The 26,991-nt window shown below is 40.6% G+C and overlaps 1 protein-coding gene across 2 annotated transcripts; it reads left to right on the top strand.

The window, feature by feature from the left end:
• Nucleotides 1-25,482, top strand: ppm1aa (protein phosphatase, Mg2+/Mn2+ dependent, 1Aa). 2 transcript variants are annotated; one of them, XM_023994438.3, is made up of 6 exons: nt 1-326; nt 1,324-2,169; nt 2,366-2,483; nt 2,622-2,733; nt 3,046-3,103; nt 24,871-25,482. In XM_023994438.3, the coding sequence occupies exons 2-6, from the start codon at nt 1,339-1,341 to the stop codon at nt 24,898-24,900; spliced, it is 1,149 nt and encodes a 382-aa protein (XP_023850206.1). In that variant the 5' UTR covers nt 1-326; nt 1,324-1,338; the 3' UTR covers nt 24,901-25,482. The 2 variants fall into 2 exon arrangements, with proteins under 2 accessions (XP_023850206.1, XP_023850205.1); XM_023994437.3 differs by lacking the exon at nt 24,871-25,482 and adding an exon at nt 7,885-8,057.
• The last annotated feature ends 1,509 nt before the right edge of the window (nt 25,483-26,991 follow it).

The raw sequence follows: 26,991 nt of genomic DNA, 5'->3' as shown, positions 1-26,991 counted from the left end.
AGTGTTTGGTTTAGCTAGTTTGCAGGCTGTGTCAAATTCAAGTGAATAGGCTGGGGCTTGACACTAATTTGGCCATAACAGCTCCGGCCTAAAACTTCAAAGGAGGGACATTTTAATGATACTTACCGTCGCCAAATGATAAAGTAATGCATCCCTGGTTTAGTCAGAACAGGGAGTTCCGCACTTTCACAAATTGATGCACTGTAAGGTGATTGCTAACTAGCTAACGTTACCCGCAAGCTCCCTCCATCTCGTCGGTGTTTCGGTCACAGCACATCTGCTCTGTTGCTGTTTTTACAACTTCAAAACAGGTCTTGCGGATTTTGGTAAGTCACGGTGGTTTGTGCCTGTAAGAAATCTCTGATTGTCTACCAGGCTAGTCTGTTAGCATTACTGATTAGCTATACACAGCGGGTGTTTCGCGACGAGGATAGGCCGTGGGGCAGTGTAACTAAGGCCTGCCAAAGCTATGGGGCAAAGGCCCACAACGACGCAGCTGTTTGTTTATTTTGGTTTTCATATTATTGCGACGGGAGGATTTAAGCTAACTAGTTAGCTACCATAGCCAGCCAGCTAGTTAACGTTGTTGAAAACATTGTTGTTCATAATTTTGTGATCATTAAAAATGTGACTTGTTATTTGAATTTAAGTAGCCCTGGCTCTGTCATTGACATAGTTGGACGATGTCTACAGTAACTAGCTAGTAGGGATAGGAGGCTATTTGACGTAACTACCATTAGTTAGGTAAGATTACCTACGAACTAAGTTACTTCATTGATGGCTAACATAACTAAAACGCTAAACTAAATAGCTAACTACACTGTATTCTAGCTAGTTACAAAACAATAACACGTAGCTAGCTAACGTTGGCTTGGGCGTAAGGAAAGCGGAAAATAGCAAGCGGGAGGATATTGTTTTACAATTTGGGTAGTTAACGTTAACTATTTGCAGTACTGACTTTATTGTTGAACTCACACAATCAATGGCCAACACCTACAAAATAGGTTATTTAGCTAGCAGCTAACGTTAGTAATTCATTGATAGATGTTTCTAACTAACGTTAGCTAGTGTTTAAAATATGTATCTACAGTACTCACCTATTTTTAGACTAGAGGGTGCAACGTATGAGTGCAGCCCAATGTGCTATCTAATCTTTTTGCCATAAAAGGATTGTATCTGTGTCATCTGCTTCGAAATCATCCATATCTTAACTAATTATATTTGGCAAATATTTGGGCGTTTAATTAGTAAACATGTAGCCGAGTTTAGCAGAATAACAAGTTAACATATTATATTATCCTTTGTTTTATTCCTGTTTTGAAGGTTTTAAGAGCTACAATGGGGGCGTTTTTGGACAAGCCAAAGATGGAGAAGCACAATGCTCATGGTGAGGGGAACAGTCTGACCTATGGCCTGAGCAGCATGCAGGGCTGGAGGGTGGAGATGGAGGATGCGCACACGGCAGTCATTGGCATGCCTCATGGGCTCGACCCTTGGTCCTTCTTTGCTGTCTATGATGGGCATGCTGGCTCCCAGGTGGCCAAATACTGCTGTGAGCACCTGCTGGAGCACATCACCAGCAACCCAGACTTCCAGAGTGGTCTGGAGCCCAACGTAGAGAGTGTGAAGACCGGCATCCGCACAGGTTTCCTGCAGATTGACGAGCACATGCGGAACATCTCAGAGAAGAAGCACGGTGTGGACCGCAGTGGCTCAACTGCGGTGGGGGTCATGATTTCCCCAGGCCACATCTACTTCATCAACTGTGGAGACTCCCGGGGTCTTCTGAGCCGTGGAGGAGCTGTGCACTTCTTCACACAGGACCACAAGCCCAGCAACCCACTGGAGAAGGAGAGGATTCAAAACGCCGGAGGCTCTGTCATGATCCAGAGAGTGAACGGCTCTCTGGCCGTGTCCCGGGCCCTGGGAGACTTCGACTACAAGTGTGTGCATGGCAAGGGCCCCACGGAGCAGCTGGTTTCACCAGAGCCTGAGGTGTATGCCATTGAAAGGTCTGAGGTGGAAGATGAGTTTATTGTCCTAGCCTGCGATGGCATCTGGGATGTCATGGCCAATGAGGAACTGTGTGACTTTGTCAGGTCCAGGCTAGAGGTGACCGATGACCTTGAGAGAGTCTGCAATGAAATTGTTGACACTTGCTTGTACAAGGTGAGACCTGTCAATTTATTGTTCACAGAATCAGTAACAGTTAAGCATTTGCATGTACCTGGATGTTACCACAGCATTTTGTCACATGAGTAGGCTTCATAGATGCCTTTTGGATTACTTGAATATGCTAAAGCAAATGTAAATGTTTTCCTTTTTAACTCTGTCTGTATTGCTCTTGCTTTCTCCCTTTGAACAGGGGAGTCGGGACAATATGAGCGTTGTGCTGATCTGCCTCCCAGGGGCTCCAAAGGTGACTGCAGATGCCGTGAAAAGGGAAGCAGAGCTGGATAAGTTCCTGGAGAGCAGAGTAGAAGGTGCAGCATCTAAATATGCCATATAGAAACCTAGATAATATAAAAACATTGTCATGAATTTGATGTGGTTGAAGCTCACTTCACCCAGTGTGATATTGTTTTCTACTCACAGAGAATGTGGTTCTGCTATTCCCACAGAGATCATAAAGAAGCAGGGAAACGAAGGGGTTCCAGACTTGGTCCACGTGATGCGGACGTTGGCATCAGAGAGCATCCCTAACCTCCCTCCTGGAGGTGAACTGGCCAGCAAGTGAGTGAGCTCTTTTAACTGGACCTCAGCCAACTCAAAGTTTTTGAGGTCGATTAAGTACTAGGGAAATAGTACCATGCTTTGCAGGGTAAGGTTTAATGACTTTTCACTAAAGTGGTTTTGATAGTTTGGACTAGCGTGGAAGTTTGGGCTGTTAGTTGGGCTAATTGAATTTTGCCCTTCAATTCCAGCCTTGTATGCTCAGCATTTAGCTTTTCTGTATAAACTGTTTTTTTTTTATTGGGCTTATATACATTGGTATTTTTATTGCTTGCTAAGCTAAACCTGCATGTTAACTTTTATGTGTCCTAGGCGAAACGTTGTTGAAGCAGTGTACAACAAACTCAACCCATACCGAAGTGATGACACAGTAAGTATCTCCTGACGACTGCTATCCACTCACAAAAGCTTGTTTATTTGAATGTATGTAGATACATGTTTGTATCAAATAGTGTGTTTGTGCAGATCCGTTTGTATTTCGAGGGCAAAATACAATTACATGAATATTTTTGTGTTCGTTTTCTAACTTTCATCAACTCAATTTGTAACATTCAACATATCAATAACCATATCTGTTTTTAAAGATGAATCATGGGGAGGCAATATATGGATTTCTGTATGTTTTAGTTTATTGTCGCACTCATATTTTGAGTATCATCCTTGTTTGTAATTCGCTTTTGATTTGCTCTGTAATCCACTTTACTCGTTACCATACCATACCATCACAGAACTCATTTAGTTCTTCCCACAGTTAACAGCTGTTTCAGGAGTGAACTAAACTACACATAATGAATTAACACTGCAGCCAATATCACAGAACAGTTAACACATCGAGGCTGTGTTTACACAGGCAGCACAATTCTGATCTTTTGCCACAAATTGGTCTTTTGACCAATCACATCAGGTCTTTTGCCAATGATTGGGCTGACTGGGCTGCCTGTGTAAACACGGCCAATTCAAATCGTCAATGTACTTGTCAAGATAGAGCGCTACATTGTTGCTGGTCCCATCAGATAACCTGGCACAGGTTAGCCCAATGCTAACCTCACCAGCTGACAGTGAATATTTCCTGCAACAAATTCCACATCAGCCTATCAAAGATCTTAAACTTTATCCACTAATCAATGGCATTTCTTAAAATACAGTACCAGTCAAAAGTTTGGACACGCCTATACATTCCTTTATTTTTACTATTTTCTACATTGTAGAATAATAGTGAAGACATCAAAACTATGAAATAATACATATGGAATCATATAGTAACCAAAAAAGTGTTAAACAAATCAAAATATATTTTATATTTGAGATTCTTCAAAGTAGCCACCTTTTTTGCCTTGATGACAGCTTTGAGACGCAGTGTCGGGAACCATCCACAACGGATGATTCTAAGAAGTGGCAAAGTGTGGCTCCGGCAGCTCTACACCCCTGTATAGCAGTAGTCTCAGTCTGCAAGAGGGACTCAAATAAGCTCCTCATTAAATATATTTGTAATCTTCATTTACAAGGTTTTGGCTATACCCTTCGCAACACACTAACATAATAAACGTAATTATACATTTCCCAAAGGAAAAAAACAATCTCACCTGGGATTTGAATTTCCCATGAAAAAACCCCCAAAAAACTCTCGCAATACTGTGAGCTATATGTCCAATTTTAACTTTTGTGCGTGTTTTAGTAACTTTGATTAGAAGATGGTGCCATATGACTTCTGTTCACCTGTTAAATGTAATGTAAAATTGTAGATTTCCACCTAAATAGACATACCCAAAAGCAATTATTTATCATGAGAGTCATAAACAATACCTAGTGATGCTTATACTGCCAAAAAATATTAAAATCTTACCTTTCTGTTTTAAAAAAATACAGAATATTTGCTTAGGTGTATTCATAAAGTATTCAGACCCCTTGACTTTTTCCACATTTTGTTAAGTTAGCCTTATTCTAAAATGGATTAAATACATTTTCCCTCATCAATCTACACACACTACCCCATAATGACAGTGAAAACAGGATTTATTTATTTTTAGCTAATTTATAAAATATTAAAAAACACCTTATTTACCTAAGTATTCAGACCCTTTGCTATGAGACTCGAAATTGAGCTCAGGTGCATCCTGTTTCCATTTATCATCCTTGATGTTGCTACTACTTGATTGGAGTCCACCTGTGGTAAATTCAATTGATTGGACATGATTTGGAAAACACACGCCTGTCTATATAAGATCCCACAGTTGACAGTGCATGTCAGAGCAAAAACCAAGCCATGAGGTCGAAGGAGCGTGAGAGAGGATTGTGTCGAGTCACAGATCTGGGGAAGGGTACCAAAAATGTTCTGCAGCATTGAAGGACCCCAACAACACAGTGGCCTACATAATTCTTAAATGGAAGACGTTTGGAACCACCAAGACTCTTCCTAGAGCTGGTCGTCCGGCCAAACTGAGCAATCGGGGGAGAAGGGCCTTGGTCAGGGAGGTGACCAAGAACCAGATGGTCACTCTGACAGAGCTCCAGAGTTCCTCTGTGGAGATGGTTGTCCTTCTGGAAGGTTCTCAAATCTCTGCAGCACTCCACCAATCAGGCCTTTATGGCAGAGTGGCCAGACGGAAGCCACTCCCAAAAGGCATCTAAAGGACTCAGACCATGAGAAACAAGATTCTCTGCTCTGATGAAACCAAGAATGAAGTCTTTGGCCTGAATGCCAAGCGTCACATCTGGAGGAAACCTGGCACCATCCCTACGGTGAAGCATGGTGGTGGCAGCATCATGCTGTGTGTATGTTTTTCAGCTGAAGGGACTGGGAGACTAGTCAGGATTGAGGGAAAGATGAACGGCGCATAGTACAGAGATCCTTGATTAAAACCTGCTCCAGAGCGCTCAGGACTTCAGACTGGGGTGAAGGTTCACCTTCCAAGAGGACACTGACCCTAAGCACACAGCCAAGACAACGCTGGAATGGCCTCAGGACAAGTCTCTGAATGTCCTTGAGTGGCCCGGCCAGAGCCCGGACTTGAACCCGATTGAACATCTCTGGAGAGACCTAAAACTAGCTGTGCAGCGACGCTCTCCATCCAACCTGACAGAGCTTGAGAGGATCTGCAGAGAAGAATAGGTGAAACTCCCCAAATACAGATATGACAAGCATATAACATCATACCCAAGAAGACTCAAGGCTGTAATCGCTGCCAAAGGTGCTTCAACAAAGAATTGAGGAAAGGGTCTGAATATTTATGTAAATGTATAATTTTGTTTATAAATTAACAAACATTTCTAAACCTGTTTTTGCTTTGTAATTATGAGGTGTGTGTGTGTGTGGGTGGGGGGGGGGGGGGGGGACAATTGAATCCATTTTCGAATAAGGCTGTAAGGTAAAAAAATTGGGAAAAGTCGAGGGGTCTGATTGCTTTCCAAATGTACTGTAAGCTCAAGTGTAATGAACATATGAACAAAATCTTCTTTTTTCTTCTATTCAACAAAAGTCGGGGAATAGGTCTTGAAAGGATTGAAATGCTTGTTATGTATATGACATATCAAATGATTATTTCACTTTTTAACTGTAAAATAAATATTATCGTACTCGGTGACAATACAAAATTGGTACCATTTCAAATTATTGACAGCATTTTCTGCCCAGTGTCTTCTGAGCGACGTGCAGAAGCCATTCAAATGTCTGCTAACTTGTACAACTTGAGCTATAAACACGGGTGATTTAATCTTGTTTCAATTCTACGGAATGATTTTTGCATCCAACCATCTGACATCACAGCGAGATTAGACTGTGTTTGCTGCAATCGCTAGTCTCCCATTTCATATGCCTTATTTTAAGCGGAGCTGCAAATTTCAGACGGTAGTTCGATCCTTTGTCTGGATAAACCAGAAAATGTGATGCGTCGCCCCTTGTGCAAATTAGGAATCAGATTTTATATACTGCATCTCGGATGAGAGTGTAGAACGGCATGCGAAACGGGACAACCAGAGCTGTTACGTAGTGCACAGCAATCGATGTTGCACCGTTCACAGATCGCTCTCTAAACAATAAAGTTTGTCGGAACCGGTCTAGAACCGCTCAGTCCCCTAAATGGGGGACTTAACTTTTAGGACGCTGTCAAGAAAAAGTGACATCAACATTTGTAATTGGTTGATATAGAATTTGTTACAGGAAATAATCACATCCAGCTGGTTGTGTTAGCATAGGGGTACGTATGCCAGGTTCCCTATGCTATCTGATGGGGAAAAGCTAACAAGTAGTGTTCTATCACGTGCAACCTCGTCAACAATTTTAATTGGCTGATGTGGATTTTGAGACGGAGAAACTATTTTAATTTAAACTGTTTCTAATGTTTCAAGTATGGCCCTCCCAGTGTTTTGAAGGCCAAATATGCTTTCTGATCTATGCGGGCAGGATTGTAGTAGCAGTGACAGCTGGCAGAGCAATCTTAGACCATTATTTAGGCTGCAATTATTTGATATCAATCTTGTGTACTTGCTCCCTAAAGTTCCATCAATGGGGATAATATTCAAGATTCTTCAAATGGGAGGATCTTACAAATAGTTTAACAAGCAATATATTCATTGACACAATCATTCATAACAACCATTCATAAAGCAGTCATTCCTATACAAACATTCTCATGGTTACGTGAATGAGATGTTGTGCTTCTTTATTCTGACATCGCTTTCTCGGCTGGAAACAGGAAATTTTATCACAGAAAATATAAGAGTGCAATTCAAACAAACCAGGAATACAATACTGTTCCTAATCTGTGAAAATGCATTTTCTGGATTAGGAATAGCATCATTTGGGTTTGTTTGATCAGCCTTAAATTACCTTGTATCACTATCAAATGACAAATAAAATCCCCTTATTTTACAGTCCAGAACTGGAAAAATGTAATTGGTTAAAGTGAAGACTTCAAGATATTGCTGTTTAATACCAGGGATCTCAATCTCAATTGCCGGAAAGCTCTGCTCACTTATCCGTACTCTTTCTTGAACAATGTCTTATTCCTGTCCAAGTTCGTAACTAGTGTAGGACAAAATTAACCTCATGGGTGGAAAGATCAGCCCTCTTGCACGTCTCCAGGAGTTGAAATCGAGACCCCTTGGATGTAGACCCAGTGTCTGAAGGGTTTTTCCTTCCTTCCCTCCTTCAAGGACTCAGCGTCCACAGACGACATGTGGTAACACAACCCCTACCACTAACACAGCACAGAGTTTACAACCCGCTACCCTCTCAAGACCCACAGCAGCTCCGTTCAGCAGTCTGTCTCCCCACCACTCTGAGCGTTACATTTTTAAGAAGGGAATATGATGGGAGGACGAGGAGATGCAAACAGACCTCTACACCCCGGATTGTGCAGCACCAGTCCGCTCTGAAGTTCAGGATTCCCTCCATTTTGTCTCACCTTTTATTCCCCCCCTAACATTACCCATAACTAGCGAGTCCAGCAGGTTCTTAAAAAAAAAAACAGCTGAAACAATTCATTTTTTTGCTGTAATTAGTTTGATTCACATTTCCTTGTGTGTTTTGTATATTTCTGTTTTTGTGAAGTGCAATTGTCGTGTACAAACAGCCTGTATTTAATGCAGCTTGAGTTCAAGTAAAACAATGAAAGAAGTGAGAAAGAGAACCTTTTATGCACTATCTGCCTTTTTCCTGCTCTTCTGGAGTTCCAACAAATGTCTATTCAGTGAATATTACTGTTTGTCCTCCAGGTGATATTATCCTCCTGCTCTTGTTCTTTTTTAGTTTAAGTCTTTGCTCATTAAAGAAACGGGTAAATTGTATAGGTTCACAGCACAGTAAGCTCTCTAAAACTAACCATATAAATCCTAATATTTACATGTTCAATTTTAATTATTTTTCATATACTTTTTTCTTTATACGCTGTAGTAACTATGGTAAAGTGTTACACAGTCCTTCATTGTGTTCCTGTCTTTTGGAGAGAAAGGATATTGTTGCTCTCCTGTAAACACAACAAAGCAGTTCCAAGATGCAAGTGAAGATTATCCCACCTGACACCTTTTAACACTTGCTGTGTTGGATTCCGTGTATGTGTGTGTGCGTGCGTATACTGGCAAGCGTGGCTGGGTGCTTGTGTGTATGTGTAGAGGTAGTTCTCTATCTGCAGCGCTGTAGCTACCAGCTAATGTTTGCTATGGTGGTGCTGATGTCAGAACCACATGGGCTGGAGATTTAGGCGCCATTACTCCTACATACCTCTTCTGCACCTCATCAGTCTTTCATATCAGCACAATACAATCTCTCACTACCCCTCACTCAGATAACACTTTATTTGACAGTGGAAGGATTAAGTTGACAAATTGCTATTTGAACTTCAAAATGACATCTGCCACAACCACTTTGTAATTGTCAGTGAAGTCCGTGACACAGTTAACCTGTCTAATGACATAGTGATAATTTTTTTTTTTTTAAATCTATATATTTTAGTCTGAACCTTGACTAGTTGACACGTTTTCATGTCATGAGTGTTAGATTATTTACTTTGAATAAACTACATGAGGTTGGTGGCACCTTAATTGGGGAGGATGGGCTCGTGGTACTGGCTAGAGTGGAAAAGTATCAAACGCATGTGTTTGATGCCATTCCATTTACTTCGTTCCAGACATTATTATGAGCCGTCCTCCCATCTGCAGCCTCCACTGGAATAAACATAATATGTCACAGATGCCCACCATACAGGTGCCACGTGGTCTATGATAGCATAGGTCAGCTTTATGACAGCCCATGCGATGTGAAGTTTTCTAAGTTTCAGAGAGGAGTTCAAATCACAACATTTATCTGATTTTACAAGTGTTTAAGTGCTGATTTGTTAGAAACCCTAGTTACCACCACCAGTCTAAGTGAACATTCAATCTTCTGTTTCCAATTTCCAAGTGGTGTTTTTTCTAAAGAAGCAATCTCCAGTTGTTACATCAATTTTTGGATTTGTAAATTAATGGTATGTTCACATTTGTTTCTTGAAGAATATAACTTATAAATGCCTCGAGCTTAGAACTGCCGTACCCCATCAGAACCCAAAATATACACTTGTTTTACTCAAATTCTTGTAAACCAGGTAAATGTGAAAAACGCTAGCCTAAAAATATGGATAACTATCATTTTGATATCATGGATGGTCAGTCTTTGCATGCATAGCTCTATGAATTTGATTGGTTACATTTCTCCAGCCTCAACCCTTAGGTTTTTACAGAAACAGGGGTGTTATAGTTTCAACTGCTGATTGCTGCTTTAAATGTTGCTATATTCAACTATACAACCAAGAACAAATCCACTAAATGCATTGAGCTCTCCTAGAGCACCTTGTATTTACTGTGTGGTTTGGGGTGCTCTTAGTGTAGAGACCTCCGCCACTGTACCAGGAGCTAGAGCACGGTATGCTGCTAAAGTGTATGATTGATTGATTTGCAGTTAATTTTTTACTTTTAAGAAAAGTGTATAGTATGTATTTTGTGGAGAGATGGTTTTATTTAAATGTATTTTCTTCCATTGTTTAAAATGCATTGTTGCATATGTATGTAATATACAGTTTATTAGGTACATCCATCTAGAACTGGGTCGGATCCCGCTTTGCCTCCAGCCTGAATTATTCAGGGCATTCTACATGGTGTCGGAAACATTCCACAGGGATGTTGGTTCATGCTGACGCGATGGCGTCGTGCAGTTGCTGCAGATTAGACGGTGGTACATTCATTCTGCGAACAGCCCGTTCTATCTTATCCCAAAAATGCTCTATTGGGTTGAGGTCTGGGGACTACGCAGGCCACTCAAGTAAGCTGAACTCACTGTCATGTTCCAGGCAATGTTTTTCCACTCCTCAATTGTCCAGTGTTGGTGATCGCGTGCCCATTGGAGACGCTTCTTCTTGTTTTTAGCTGATAGGAGTGGAACCCGGTGTGGTCATTTGCTACAATAGCCCATCCGTGACATGGATCAACGAGTTGTGCGTTCCCAGATGCCGTTCTGCACACACCACTGTTGTACTGCACCGTTATTTGTCTGTTTGAAGCCCGCCTGGTAGCTTGCATGATTCTTGCCATTCTCATTCGACCTCCCTCATCAACGAGCTGTATATGACCTCCCTCATCAACGAGCTGTTTTCACCCACAGGACTGCCACTGATTGGATGTTTTATTGTTTGTCGCACCATTCTCGGTAAACCCTAGACACTGTCGTGTGTGAAAAGCCCAGGAGGGCGGCCGTTTCTGAGATACTGGATCTGGCGCGCCTGGCACTGACCATCATACCACGCTCAAAAGTCGCTTTGGACACTCGTTTTGCCCATTCTTACGTTCAATCAACCCGTAATTGAAGGCTTCGATACCTGTCTGCCTGCTTTATATAGCAAGCCATGGCCACGTGACTCACTGTAGGAGCGATCCATTTTCGTGAATGGAGTGGTGTACCTAATAAACTGTCCACAGTTTATTAGGTTAGATAAGTGGTGAGCAAGATGCTCTTGTTTTGTTTGTTGATGTTTAATCAATTAGAATGGAGCACTGTAGGTTAAGGTGCTCTTCTAATCCCGTGGGCTCTGCTCAGGGTTGGGACACTATCCTGTTTGTCTGACACACAGGGTAACATACTGAATTTGAAATTCTCTCTCTTTAACCAACTGACAATCTAATGATGTAGGCTAACTTCAGGCAACAAACTACCACGTTGTCTCCTGAACTTGACCCCTATATATTGTTCAACATTATGAGGTCACTTAGAAATGTCCTTGTTTTTGAAAGAAAAGCAACATTTTTTTTGTCCATTTTTAAAATAACATCAAATTGATCAGAAATACAGTGTGGACACTGTTAATGTTGTAAATGACTATTGTAGCTGGAGACGGCTGATTTTTAATTGAATATCTATATAGGTGTACAGAGGCCCATTATCAGCAACCCTCACGCCTGTGTTCCAATGGCACGTTGTGTTAGCTAATCCAAGTTTATCATTTTAAAAAGCTAATTGATCATTAGAAAACCCTTTTGCAATTATGTTAGCACAGCTGAAAACTGTTGTCCTGATTTAAAGAAGCAATAAATATGGCCTCCTTTAGACTAGTTGAGTATCTGGAGCATCAGCGTTTGTGGGTTCGATTACAGGCTCAAAATGTCCAGTAACAAAGCACCTTCTTTTGAAACTCGTCAGTCTATTATTGTACTGAGAAATGAAGGCTATTCCATGCGAGAAATTGCCAAGAAACTGAAGATCTCGTACAACGCTGTGTACTACTCCCTTCACAGAACAGTGCAAACGGTCTCTAACCAGAATAGAAAGAGTGGGAGGCCCCGGTGCACAACTGAGCAAGAGGACAAGTACATTAGAGTGTCTAGTTTGAGAACAGACGCCTCACAAGTCCTCAACTGGCAGCTTCATTAAATAGTACCCACAAAACACCAGTCTCAACATCAACAGTGAAGAGGCAACTCCGGGATGCTGTTCTTCTAGGCAGAGTTGCAAAGAAAAAGCCATATCTCAGACTGGCCAATAAGAAAAAAAGATTAATATGGGCAAAAGAACACAGGCACTGGAGAGAGGAACTCTGCCAAGAAGGCCAGCATCCCGGAGTCGCTTCTTCACTGTTGATGTTGAGACTCAGTTGTGCACCGTGGCCTCCCACTCATGTTGATGCTGATGCTCCAGATACTCAACTAGTCTAAAGAAGGCCAGTTGTATTGCTTCTTTAATCAGAATAACAGTTTTCAGCTGTGCTAACATAATTTCAAAAGGGTTTTCTAATGATCAATTAGCCTTTTAAAAGGATAAACTTGGATTAGCTAACACAACATGCCATTGGAACATTTGAGTGATGGTTGCTGATAATGGGCCTCTGTACGCCAATGTAGATATTCCATTAAAAATCTGCCGTTTCCAGCTACAATAGTCATTTACAACTTTAACAATGTCTACAACTGTATTTCTGATCAAATTTGTTATTTTAATGACAAAAAAAGTTTTTTTCTTTCAAAAACAAGGACATTTCTAAGTGACCCCAAACTTTTGAACGGTAGTGTGTATGTGTGTATATAAAATATATTATATTACACACACACACACACACCGTTTAGAGATGGTTTGATATGCCACTCTTTTGTTACTGTATTTTATGCGTACTTGCAGTCGTTTAGAAAGTAAACCATTTAAAGTATGTCTCAGATTAACGCTTAAATATGTTTGTCCATGAATGAGGGACTTGGACCCAGGTTCTTTTTTGTTGTGAACTTGATATACGGACAGTTGATGTACCCTTAAACTGCTGAAATGTCAATCACACAAACACTTATTGTTCAATTGTATACTTAAGTCAAACAATGCCTTCATAATTATTACACAGCATTTGCGATCTTAGAAAAAAACATTAAGTGACTGAATGAATCAGCTACCCAAGTCACTTTTTAAAAATGAGAAATGTGGTTATATTGGTAAACGTTTAAAAAAAATAAAAAATAAAAAATAAAAAAGTTGTATTTCCCCACTGTGGTTTTGTGGAAGGAAACCAACTTTTAGGAGCACAGAGCGGGTCAGCAGTAACACACAAGCCCTAGCTGTTTTAGCGCCTGCATAGGCGTTTGGATCTTCTCCTGAGGAGTGCAAACATTCATTGTCCTTATACTCAAGTATTTTCTCCAGAAATACTGCAGTATGTATATAATTTTCAAGTACCTAAATGAAGTCAAAGGAAAATCTGTCTTAACCTGTTTTAAACTTGCAGGTTACTCATTTACTGTCAATGTTTTTATAAGGCTAGACTGGAAATAAATACATTTTATTTCAGAAATGCATTACTTTTATCTTTAGGTTTAGGTTATTTTTCAGTCATCTGTACAGCTTGACAGTGATTTTGTGCTGCGGCGCTTTTGTTTTTAAAGAGTTTTGGATAGTAGGTTAGTGTTCTGTTGTCGACACACCAGTTTGAATGCGGACTACTTGCATATATACTGTAAGACTTGCATAGTGACTAAGGTGTTAGAGATGGGGTCTTACATGAACATGTCATGTAATTATGTGAGCCTCATAAGGAACGTATGTACAGTGCCTTCAAAGTATCCATACCCTTTGGCTTATTCCACATTTGTTACAGCCTGAATATAAAATGTAAAAAATAGTTGTTTTCCCTCACCCATCTACTACACACAACACCCTATAATGACAAAATGAGAATGTTTTTCTACATTTTTCTAATTTATTGAAAATTAAATCCAGATATAATTTACCTAAGTATTCACACCCACGGGTCAATAGTTTTTAGAAGCACCTTTGCTGGCGATTACAGCTTTGAGTCGTCTTGGGTATATCTGTATCAGCTTTGCACATCTAGATTTGTGATTTCCCCCCCCCCCCCCCCCTTCCTTGCATATTTTCTCAAGCTCTTAAGTTAGATGGGGAGCGGTGGTGAACAGATATCTTCAAGTCTTTCCACAGATTTAATGGGATTCAAGTCTGGGCTTTGGCTGGGACACTCAAGGACTTGCACATTCTTGTTCTGAAGCCATTCCAGCGTTGCTTTATGCTTGAGGTCATTGTCCTGTTGGAAGGTAAATCTTTGCCTCAGTCTAAGGTCATTTGCACTCTGCACGCAGGTTCTCATCAAGGATTTGCCTGTATTTGGCTCCATTCATTGTTCCCTCTATCCTTACCAGTCTCCCAGTCCCTGCCGCTGATGGTAGGGATGGTGTTAGATTGGTGATGAGCTGTTCCTGGTTTTCTTCAGACATAGCGCTTTGCATTCAGGCCAAAGAATTACATTTTTGTCTCATCAGACCACAATCCTTTTTGCAAGCTCCAGGTGTGCTGTCATATGCCTTTTTCTCAAGAGTGGCTTCCGTCTGGCCACTCTCCCATAAAGCCCAGATTGGTGAAGTGCTGTAGAGACCGTTGTCCTTCTGGCAGGTTCTCCCATCTCACCCAAGGAGTTCTGTAGTTCTGTCAGTGGTTATTGGGTTCTTAGTCACCTCCCTGATTTAAGGTCCTTCTTGCTCAGTGTGGTCAGACCGCCAGCTCCAGGCAGAGTCTGGGTAGTTCAATTATTATTATTTTTTTTTCAAAGTTCGAGACCACTGTGCTCTTGGAAACTTTCAGGACTCTAGAAATTGTTTTATACCCTTCCCTAGGTATATTCTTTCTTGGCGATCTATGGACAGTTCCTTAGACTTCATGGTATAGTTTCTGCTCTGACATGCACTGTCAACTGTGGGACCTTTTTATATAGACAGGTGTATGTCTTTCTAAATCATGTCCAAACAATTGAATTGGCCACAGGTCACTACAACTTGGAGTCCACATCTCAAGGACGATCAAAGGAAATTGGATGCACCTGAGCTCAATTTGGAGTGTCTTAGCAAAAGGGTGTGAATACTTATGTAAATGAGATTTCTGTATTTAGTTTTCAATAAATGTGCTAAAATCTCAAAGTACGTTTTCACTGTAATTATGGGGTTGTGTGTGTGTGGGGCTGGAAAAGGAAAAAAATGTATTCAATCCATTTTGAATTCAGGCTGTAACACAACAAAATGTGGGGGGTATGAATACTTTTCTGAAGGCACTTTTATACTTTTCTGAAGGCACTTTCAAAATTCAGAGTCCATATCCTGATCTTAGATCCATTCACCATGCTTGAACCTTTATGTAAATCTTTCTTTGCCTCCCATTTGAAATAGGATATGGCTCTAAAAGAATGGTCAATTAGGGTGTATTTTAAAAAATATATATATTTGACTTTTGACTGGTACCATACAAGACTGACCTAATTGTTCAAAAGTGTAGCACTTACTAAGCATCCAATGTATTATTTTTTCTTATATACCATAAAACTACAGTACCTCATAAGTTCATAGAAAACCTATTTGTCTAGTATTGGTTGTTGTTCTAGACCCCCTCTGTAGTTTTGCTTTGAAAACAGCCATCATACACTTGGCTGTTCTGTCAGAATCTGTGGAATGTCAGACTGAGTTGTCATGGAGTCGGGCAAACCCATTGTTCATGTATTTGACTGAAATGTGCAAATTTGAAATATTGATATCTATAATGTATCTACTGCAAATGCTAGTTTATTTTATTAACTAGTAAAATCATTGACCTTATACGAAAAAGAATGGCCTCAAACCCTTGCTTGTGTAATTTCACTAACTTGTTTCGCTTTTGTGATATTCAAATAGTTCAGAGATCTAGAATTGTAACAATGTTCAGGGTTCTAGAAATGTAAGATGTGTGAGAGGTATTTGGTGTAATTAATGACAATGGTTAAATATGCACTGATAGTCTTTCTTATCAGCTTTTTCACAAAAAAGTATTGTTCTAGAAAAAACTATAAAGCTATTTACAGGTTGTCCCTTTGCTCCCCTGGAACTAGTTCTGTTAGGTTCAGAGGTATATCTGGCTGGAGTAAAATAGATTTGAATGCTCGTTCCCATATTGTCCATATTGATGTACCTCAGTTGTGACGTTGCTGTGTGACCCTTAGCAGTGGTGGGTTGTGTCCCCTTAAACAGGGGACCTGAACCCCATGTTGCTGACCTTTTCAGCTCACTAATAAGCTCACCGATTTGCCTTACCCAATCTAACCCTATCACTTAAGTACTTGTTTATTGGAACACTTCAAGGAGAGATGTAGACATTACTTTCTTGTAACTGAGAAATAAATTAAATCAAGTGTTTCCATGTTAGGGTGCTTCTCTTCAAAGTGGCATACTATGTTGGTAGTCACATGGTACACATTTTCAACCGTTTCTGGTTTGTATACTTTTTTTTCTCTCTTCATGTTACCTTGTTGAATCTTGAAAGCTTATTTAATTGCTCACTCCTGCAGATGATGTAATACTTTAAGCAAATGCAAGTGTATAACAATTGGGTAACCTTGTAAGCATTAGAAATGTGCATACATACATTCATGTCTGCTATATTTATAAATACATTCAAGAATGGCTTTAGACTGCTGTAGATAATAAGTATTGTCTATGTTAATTCAACTGCTTCTCAGAGGCCTCTGTGATAGACTTTGCAAAGTTCAATAACTGTATATTTTGTATTATGTCCCATCTCCAAAGGAAAGACCGAAAATAAAATGTTAAAAAGCTTTGTTCCCTGAACTAAATTGTACTACTTGTGTTGAGTCGATTGAACAAATTGCATTCCTTGCTTGTGAATTTGTGTTTTTTCTCTTCTTTCCCTGAATTTCCTCGCCGCCTTTCCGTCCTTATTTCTTTCATTTTTTTTAGCCTTTGAAGTTTGAAATAAAATGTATAGTTTGCCGAATGTATCACTAAATAAATGGGTTGTTACCTTGCATAGCTCTTCTCATTTCCTGTCTTGATCTGTTCAATTCGTTGTCACATTTAAATAATTATATAAAATTTAACTCAATGTCAGATTCCTGCATAAAATACCAATGTTTTCATTAACACAGTATACTGAAAGACCCACCAACTCACTAAGTACTGATTCATGTTTTGACGATACAAAAAGTGCATCTCCCCTGGTTTGGAATAAAGGTGATCTCTAAAACTCGGGTACTTAAATACTATTTGAGAAGGTCCGGTGACACACACTTCCTAGGTGGCAAAGGTCTCCGGATGAATGTTATTTTATCGGTGTAGTAAGAAACCCCTACCTCGTAACCAATTCAACCCCCAAACTGTCCACACCCCTCTTGTTGGCAGAGAGAGAAATTAGCAGTTTTACATTGTGTTTCCTTTAATTCTACACATTATGCCAGGGCGCTAAAGAAACATTTTGCAATTAAAAAACACATTTCATTGCAATTCCACACATTTTCCATGTCTAATGTGCATGTGCTCATATGATACCAGAAGTTGAATCCCAACCGAATTTTAAAATAAAATAAATTTGTATTTAAGTTGACCCTCAGTCTGTATTGACCCACTTCTGTGTCTGGATCCGGCCTAATGTCTGCCTGTTGAGTATGGCTGCTCTAAAAGATACATTGTAACTAATTGATCCTAGCCAACAGATCTGACCTTTTTAGCAGTGAATCCTCTTTTTGGACTGTGCTGCTGTATGCAGCAGTATAACATTATCCAGTCATGCATGGACAACAGAGGAGTGGAGTCAATGCCAAATGGGTGTAATTGAAGCACTGAGCTTTGTGGGGTGTTTTACCCTGAGGTGGCGGATGTTGTAGTATTGTGTAGTACAGTAGACTGGTGATGACTTGTGGGGTTTATTTCTGCTTTTATTGAGTGCTACACATTCACATGTACTGTTGAAGTCGGAAGTTTACATACACTTAGGTTGGAGTCATTAAAACTAGTTTTTGAAATCACTCCACAAATTTCTTGTTAACAAACTATAGTTTTGGCAAGTCGGTTAGGACATCTACTTTGTGCATGACACAAGTCATTTTTCTAACAATTGTTTACAGACAGATTATTTCACTTATAATTCACTGGATCACAATTCCAGTGGGTCAGAAGTTTACATACACTAAGTTGACTGTGCCTTTAAACAGCTTGGATAATTCTAGAACATGATGTCATGGCTTTAGAAGCTTCTGATAGGCTAATTGACATAATTTGAGTCAATTGGAGGTGTACCTGTGGATCTATTTCAAGGCCTACCTTCAAACTCAGTGCCTCTTTGCTTGACATCATGGGAAAATCAAAACAAATCAGCCAAGACCTCAGAAAAAAATGTGTAAGTCTGGTTCATCCTTAGGAGCAATTTCCAAACATCTGAAGGTACCACGTTCATCTGTACAAACAATAGTACGCAAGTACAAACACCATGGGACCACGCAGCCGTCATACCGCTCAGGAAGGAGACGCATTCTGTCTTCTAGAGATGAACGTACTTTGGTGCGAAAAGTGCAAATCAATCCCAGAAAAACAGCAAAAGACCTTGTGAAGATGCTGGAGGAAACTGGTACATAAGTATCTATATCCACAGTAAAACAAATCCTATATCGACATAACCTGAAAGGCCGCTCAGCAAGGAAGAAGCCACTGCTCCAAAACCGCCATAAAAAAGCCAGACTATGGTTTGAAACTGCACATAGGGACAAAGATTGTACTTTTTGGAGAAATGTCCTCTGGTCTGATGAAACAAAAATCGAACTGTTTGTCCATAATGAACATAGTTATGTTAGGAGGAGAAAGGGGGAGGCTTGCAAGCCGAAGAACACCATCCCAACCGTGAAGCACGGGGGTGGCAGCATCATGTTGTGGGGGTGCTTTGCAGCACGAGGGACTGGTGCACTTCACAAAATAGATGGCATCATGAGGAAGGGAAATGATGTGGATATATTAAAGCAACATCTCAAGACATCAGTCAGGAAGTTAAAGCTTGGTCGCAAATGGGTCTTCCAAATGGACAATGACCCCAAGCATACTTCCAAAGTTGTGGCAAAATGGCTTAAGGACAACAAAGTCAAAGTATTGGAGTGGCCATCACAAAACCCTGACCTCAATCACATAGAATATTTGTGGGCAGAACTGAAAAGGCGTGTGCGAGCAAGGAGGCCTACAAACTTGACTCCGTTACACCAGCTCTGTCAGTAGGAATGGGCCAAAATTCACCCAATGTATTGTGGGAAGCTTGTGGAAATCTACCCAAAACATTTGACCCAAGTTAAACAATTTAAAGGCAATGCTACCAAATACGAATTGAGTGTATGTAAACTTTTTACTTTGATTAAATGTCAGAAATGGTGAAAAACTGAGTTTAAATGTATTTGGCTATGGTGTATTTAAACTTCCGACTTCAACTGTATGTATGTATTCACAAATACTGTGGTGTTCATACCCCTTGACGTATTCCACATTTTTGTTGTTGCAGCCTGAAATCAAAATTGATGAAGTAAATAAAAAAATATCACCCATCTACACACAATACCACATAATCACATTGAAAATGTTTTTAGAAATTAGTGCAAATGAAATACAGAAATAACTCGTTTACATAAGTATTCACGACACTGAGTCATTACATGTTAGAATCTCCTTTGGCAGCAATGACAGTTGTGAATCTTTCTTCAAGCTTCAAGCTGATCATTGCTAGACAGCCATTTTCAAGTTTTGCCATAGATTTTCTAGCTGATTTAAGTTAGAACTGTAAGTAGGCCACTCAGGAACATTCAATTTCGTCTTGGTAAGCAACTCCAGTGTATGTTTGGCATTGTGTTTTAGGTCATTGTCTTACTGAAAGGTGAATTTGTCTCCCAGTGTCTGTTGGAAAGCAGACTGAACCAGGTTTTTCTCTAGGATTTTGACTGTGCTTGTGTATCTTTGTTCAGGTACTTTTTATTCTACAAAAAACTCCCTTGTCCTTGCCGATGACAATGATGTTTGAAAATATAAAGAGTGTTACTCTGCAATGTGTTGTGTTGGATTTGCCCCAAACATAATGCTTTGTTTTCAGGACATACAGTTAAATTCTTTGCCATATTTTTTGCAGTATTACTTTAGTGTGTTGTTGCAAGCAGTATTACTTTAGTGTGTTGTTGCAAGCAGGATGCATGTTTTGGAATATTTTATTCTGTACAGGCTTTCTTATTTTCCCTCTGTCATTTAGGTTAGTATTAGGGAGTAACTACAATGTTGTTGATCCATCATCAGTTTTCTCCTATCACAGCCATTAAAATCTGTAATTGTTTTAAAGTCACCATTGGCCTCATGGTGAAATCCCTGAGCGGTTTCCTTCCTTTCCGGCAACTGAGTTAGGAAGGACGCCTGTATCTTTGTCGTGACTGGGTGTATTGATACACCATCCAAAGTGTAATTAATAACGGCACCATGCTCAAAGGGATATTCAATCTGTTTTTTTATTTTTTATTTTTTTAACCCATCTACCAATAGGCACCCTTCTTTGCTAGGCATTGGAAAATCTCCCTGGTCTTTGTGGTTGACTGTGTTTGCAATTCACTCCTTGTCACGTTCATGTAGACGGACCAAGGCGCAGCGAAATGTAGAGTTCCACATAATTTATTATAAAGTGAAACTTAGCAAAACAAACAATAAACGAACAACAAACCGTGACTACAGAGGTGCAACGTGCACTACTCAAAACAATATCCCATAACACACAGGTGGAAAAATGCTACTTAAGTATGATCCCCAATTAGAGACAACGATAGCCAGCTGCCTCTAATTGGGAATCATACCAAAACACCAACATAGAAAAAACAAACTAGAACCCCACATAGAAAATATAAACTAGACTAAATCCCTAGTCACACCCTGACCTACTCTACCATAGAAAATAAAGGCTTCCTATGGTCAGGACGTGACGCTCATCGACTGAGGGACCTTACAGATCATTGTATGTGTGGGGTACAGAGATGAGGCAGTCATTCAAAAATCATGTTAAACACTATTATTGCATACAGAGTGAGTCCATGCAACTTATTATGTGACTTAAGCACATTTTTACTCCTGAACTTTTTTTAAGACTTACCATAAAAAAGGGGTTGAATACATATTGACTCAAGACATTTCAGCTTTTCATTTTTAATTTGTAAAAATGTCTAAACATAATTCCACTTTGACATCATGGGGTATTGTGTGTAGGCCAGTGACACAAAATCTCAATTTAATCCATTTTAAATTCAGGCTTCAACACAACAACGTGGAAAAAGTCAAGGGGTGTGAATCATTTGGGAAGGCATTGTAGCTCATATTAGGTTGAGAAGGTAGGGTGCAATATCCCTCTCTTTTACACAACAATGAACACATTTCATATTATATACCGATAATAGACATGAACATTGATTCCCATGCCTGCATGTATGTCTGCATTTGTCCCATAACCCGAGTGTGGTTGCACATGTGGGCTCTAGCTTAGCGTGGAATCATTAGCCCTGCCATGGATATTGCTTGTCTCTGACTGCCTGTCTGCATCCATGGCGTAGTTGCAGCTCAGGGGATGGTCCAGGGCCATCTACAGTGACTGAGATTAGGAACCGTGGGAGGGATTACTTGAAATGTCAACATAATGTCATGAGCCGTGTTAAAAGGTCAAACGTTCAAACGGTGCTCAGTGCCAAGCCGTTGATAGATCAGGTATAATTTGGATTGTTATGATCCCCTGAATGGTCTGGTTGGGGGACGGGGAGCAGAGCAATGATCTTTAATCCCTGATTTAGTCAAGACCTCAAATCTTATTTGTCACATGCGCCGAATACAACAGTGAAATGCTTACTTACAAGCCCTTAACCAACAATGCAGTGTTTAGAAAAATACCTCAAAAATAAGAAATAAAAGTAACATAATTGAAGTGCAGCAGTCAAATAACAGTAGCGCGGCTATATACATGGGATACCGGTACAGAGTCAGTGTGCAGGGGCACGGGTTAGTCGAGGTAATCGAGGTAATATGTACATGTATGTAGAGTTATTAAAGTGACTATGCATAGATAATAACAGAGAGTAGTATCAGCATTTAAATGTAAAGCATGCACTCTGTTATATAGTCCGGTTTGTTTTCAGAAGAATAGAGTAAGTGTATCCGATTCAAAGTAACATAATACTGTAAATTAATTAATAGTTTAGTCCAAGGATTTTTTGTGACGCTATTTGTCTTTTTCTTTAACAATCATCTGTAAATGGCACTGTAGTTATCCGTTTATAGACAGTCGTCCTATGTGCATCTCCGTTTCTGGAAATAAAATTGGATAAAGGTATTTTTCTTCAGCCCCCTCCTCCTTTTCCTGCATCACCTCTTCCTATTCAGATCTGTGAATGTGACTGGAGGAATGAGCAAAGTCACAGTTACTGGTAGATCTGCATGAAGCCAGCCAGCCAGAGGGTGGCAGTGTTATTAACTGTGTCAATTAGAGTTGTGTGGAAACACATTCTCACTGACAAAACAGTAGTGGACAGTGAGCAGACATTCCACTAAAGTTATTGATCAGTGTTTTCAGAGTGGTGTCTGAATTATTTGATGACACAGTTCTCAAAGACCATGTCAAGTACTTATTCCCATATTTGAGCTTTTGCTTAAATTCCAGATGAGACCATAACTCACCATTGGGTGAATTTATCAATGTTACATTTCCTGTAGTTATTTTTTTCTATTTGCATTTTGAGATGTGTGTAATGTGGATGACTCATTAGGTCTGCGGCCAGCTGCGTCTCATACTGATTTACGCTGCCCTGATATTTTTCCACATCAAAAAGCGTCCGCATCAGCGGCGGCCATCATCAAATGGAGCTGGCCTGTCATCCGCCTGGCGTTGTTTAGTGCATGTCATGCTCTGTTTCTCATGGCAGAAACCCATTTGAGCCTTACTAATGCAGACACAGCAGAAAGAGGCGGAGGCGGCGGGGCTCAATGCATACTCTGCATTTGGGTTTTATAAACTGAGGTCACTGATTCCTGTAGTTGTTAGTTAGCTTTCTCTTAGTAGCCCAGTGAAAAAGACCTGACACTGAATGCCATCCCTTTAGAGGATAGGCATTTCTCCTGGATGGTATATAGAGTGTTCATGAGCCTTAGCTCATTGATAATGATTGAAGTGGGCCATACAGTAGCTCCTAGAAATGCAAGTTCAAAGCCAACAACACTTAATGGAAATATTGTGGTGAATCAACATTCAAACTTTTTGAGGACTTGCATGGCTTGTCATCTCCTTTTTCTCTTGTTTGCTTCTAACCCTGTCTCTCTCATCTTGCTCTCTCTCGCTCTTGCTCTGTCTACCTCACCGTTTCCTCTATCCGTGAGTGTACTTGTTGCCCGGGGTCAGTTTGTAACAGAGAGCCAAGCTTTTCTTTCTTGGTCACAGCAATTCAATGATGGGTACAAACAAACGTATCAGGCAGGGATGACATCTAGCTGTTCTTTCCCCTCCTCCTCTCGCCCTTTCCCCCTCTCACAGACACACTGTATCTCTCTCACATACTCACACTCTCTCTCCCTCCCCCTTTTTCTATCACACTCTCTCTCACACACACGCATTGTGGGAGTTTGTGTCCCCCTTTTGAGGTGGGTTACACAACCCCCTGCCCTGGGAATCCCAGCCCAGCTCATTATCCTGCACCCCTGAGACGCGGATCACTGTGAATTAGGACACCAAACGAGACGGCCTCATTAAGGGCTCACGGATGCACTCATTAGCATCAGCACCTTTCCTCGTTAGGCCCTGTATCAGCATTCTCTCTCTCTCTCCCACCAAATCGTGTCCTGTCATTCCTCCACACTGACTGGAAGGTTTAGGATTAATGTCAGATATGGCCCACAGGTCACTACTGTTGTTTTTGTCCAGTTATGGGACTGATTGATTTATGTCAGCTTGAAACTTTGATATGTGACCCCCAGCCACCCTCCCTCCCTTCCTCCTACAAATATCACTGCAGGGAAATAAATCCATTGTTAGGATCCCCCTTGTTTTGATATAGCATGACAGTCGAGTTGCGTCAGAGATTCATTATGTGATGGGGCATGGAAACCATCTTCTTGTCACCTCTCCTGTGTTCATTCAAAGTTCACAGCTTTTTTCTGCCTTGTACACAGCCTGGTCCTTAATTCCAGCTTCATGCTTGCCTATTGTATCAAAAGTATTATTTTGACTTTTACTTGATGTAAATTGCACCGTTCAACCATCTGCTTATTACAACTTTAATAATATGCTATCACATTCTGCTTCCCTTCGACTGGAAACTGACCTTGCGTGTTCAGCATAATTTCAAGCTCTACCTGATGATCTGTTCATTCCTTTCTCTCCCCAAGATCAAGTATACTATTTGTTCTTATTTAAATGTGTTGATGAATACATGGCTGTCTGCTTTTTCTCTGTAGCTGACTACTGAAGCACCTGTTCTAACTAAGCATGGTCCGTGTCTGTCTGTCTGTCAGCTTGTGCTTTCTGCTTTGTGGACTGTGCTGTAGTGAGGTGGAAGTGTTTATCTCCCTCTCTTTGAAATGTTTAATTGCCTCTGCCTCTGGCCTTCAGTCAGTGGTTGTTTTCTTTCTCGGAATGCAATGTGGAAGTCAGTTTTTCCTTTGTACCTCTGAGAAGGTAGTGAGTCACTTTTCTGTCCCTCTGCATACAGACAGTTCTCAGGTTTTTGCATCTCTTTTTAGCATGTAGTCAGTAATTTTTGGTATCCATGTCCCTGCATGCTGTTAGTTACTCTATTTCTCCATCCTTCACCTACATCCTCCCCTTTTCCTCCCCAGGACATCCTCTTCTTCCGGGGTTTCAGCTAAAACAGGAACTAAACCGATGATCTCCACCCACCTTTCCCCCTGAGTGTTTGCTGTTGTCTATTGTCAGATCTTGAAGTGTTTGAATTATTATTTTCTCACACATATTTTATGAATTAGAATACACCGGCCCCCTTCCTCCCAAAGAGGCTGAGAATAGTCTGATAATCTATCAGTGATTATCTGCACCCTCTTTGGCAAAACTGAATATTTTTCCACACACCTCACCTGTCTGAATCGATCACATAACATCCTTCCAACCAAAGGTGCGGATCTGAGAGATAAACCGGTACCTCAAAGATGTTAAATCTCTTCCTATGACCACACAGTCTATGGGCTAGCACTTACTAGTCTAAATGGTTCTCTCTTTATGATGTACTGTATTTTGACAAGAGTGCTTTGAAAGTATATTTCATTTTGTTTGGGTAAAGGACATCAATGTAGAAAGAGATTAGGGCTTCCTCAGCCTTGGAACCACACACATAACACGCTCAGTGATTCTCTGTTTGATGTTTAGTGCCCAACACCTTGTCAAGAGCGACATGAATAAAGACTCATGTGAGCAGATGACGCTCTTTCTCGAAATCTCTTCTTGTGTGGTTGGTTGGTTTGGAGGTGTGTGGTTGGTTGGTTTCTAGGTGTGTGGTTGGTCGTTGTGATACCCATGCTAATTGGTATTCATAGTGGGTAAGTATCTGGGGGGGGAAAGGTCACTTTTCACCCTTTCACTGACACTGAGGGGTCAAGCATCCTCATTGTGTAGGCTATACATTCACAAAGACACACAGACCAGTACACTATATTGAACCTCTGATTTGGTTATTACAAGCAGTATGTACAGTTGAAGTCGGAAGTTTTCATACACTTAGGTTGGAGTCATTAAACTCTTTTTTCAACCACTCCACAAATGTCTTGCTAACAAACTACAGTTTTGGGAAGTCGGTTAGGACATCGACTTTGTGCATGACACAAGTAATTTTTCCAACAATTGTTTACAGACAGATTATTTCACTGTATCACAATTCCAGTGGGTCAGAAGTTTACATACACTAAGTTGACTGTGCCTTTAAAGAGCTTGGATAATTCCAGAACATGATGTCATGGCTTTAGAAGCTTCTGATAGGCTAATTGACATAATTTGAGTCAATTGGAGGTGTACCTGTGGATGTATTTCAAGGCCTACCTTGAACTCAGTGCCTCTTTGCTTGACATCATGGGAAAATCAAAAGAAATCAGCCAAGACCTCAGAAAAAAATTGTAGACCTCCGCAAGTCTGGTTTATCCTTGGGAGCAATTTCCAAATGCCTGAAGGTACCACGTTCATCTGTACAAACAACAGTACGCAAGTATAAACACCATGGGACCACGCAGCCGTCATACCGCTCAGGAAGGAGATGCATTCTGTCTTCTAGAGATGAACGTACTTTGGTGCGAAAAGTGCAAATCAATCCCAGAAAAACAGCAAAGGACCTTGTGAAGATGCTGGAGGAAACTGGTACAGAAGTATTTATATCCACAGTAAAACGAGTCCTATATCGACATAACCTGGAAGGCCGCTCAGCAAGGAAGAAGCCACTGCTCCAAAAACCGCCATAAAAAAGCCAGATTACGGTTTGCAACTGCACATGGGGACAAAGATTGTATTTTTTGAGAAATTTCCTCTGGTCTGATAAAACAAAAATAGAACTGTTTGGCCATAAAGACCATCGTTATGTTCGGAGGAAAAAGGGGAATGCTTGCAAGCCGAAGAACACCATCCCCAACCGTGAAGCACGAGGGTGGCAGCATCATGTTATGGGGGTGCTTTGCTGCAGGAGGGATTGGTGCACTTCACAAAATAGATGGCATCATGAGGAAGAAAAATTATGGGGATATATTGAAGCAACCTTTCAAGACATCAGTCAGGAAGTTAAAGCTTGGTCGCAAATGGGTCTTCCAAATGGACAATGACCCCAAGCTTACTTCCAAAGTTGTGGCAAAATGGCTTAAGGACAACAAAGTCAAGGTATTGGAGTGGCCATCACAAAGCCCTGACCTCAATCCTATAGAATATTTGTGGGCAAAACTGAAAAAGCGTGTGCGAGCAAGGAGGCC

This window comes from Salvelinus sp. IW2-2015, linkage group LG9 (genome assembly GCF_002910315.2).
Source record: "Salvelinus sp. IW2-2015 linkage group LG9, ASM291031v2, whole genome shotgun sequence".
NCBI classification, from domain to species: Eukaryota; Metazoa; Chordata; class Actinopteri; order Salmoniformes; family Salmonidae; genus Salvelinus; species Salvelinus sp. IW2-2015.
The sequence above is the reverse complement of the archived record's forward strand: the minus strand, read 5'-3'. Positions and strand labels throughout refer to the sequence as shown.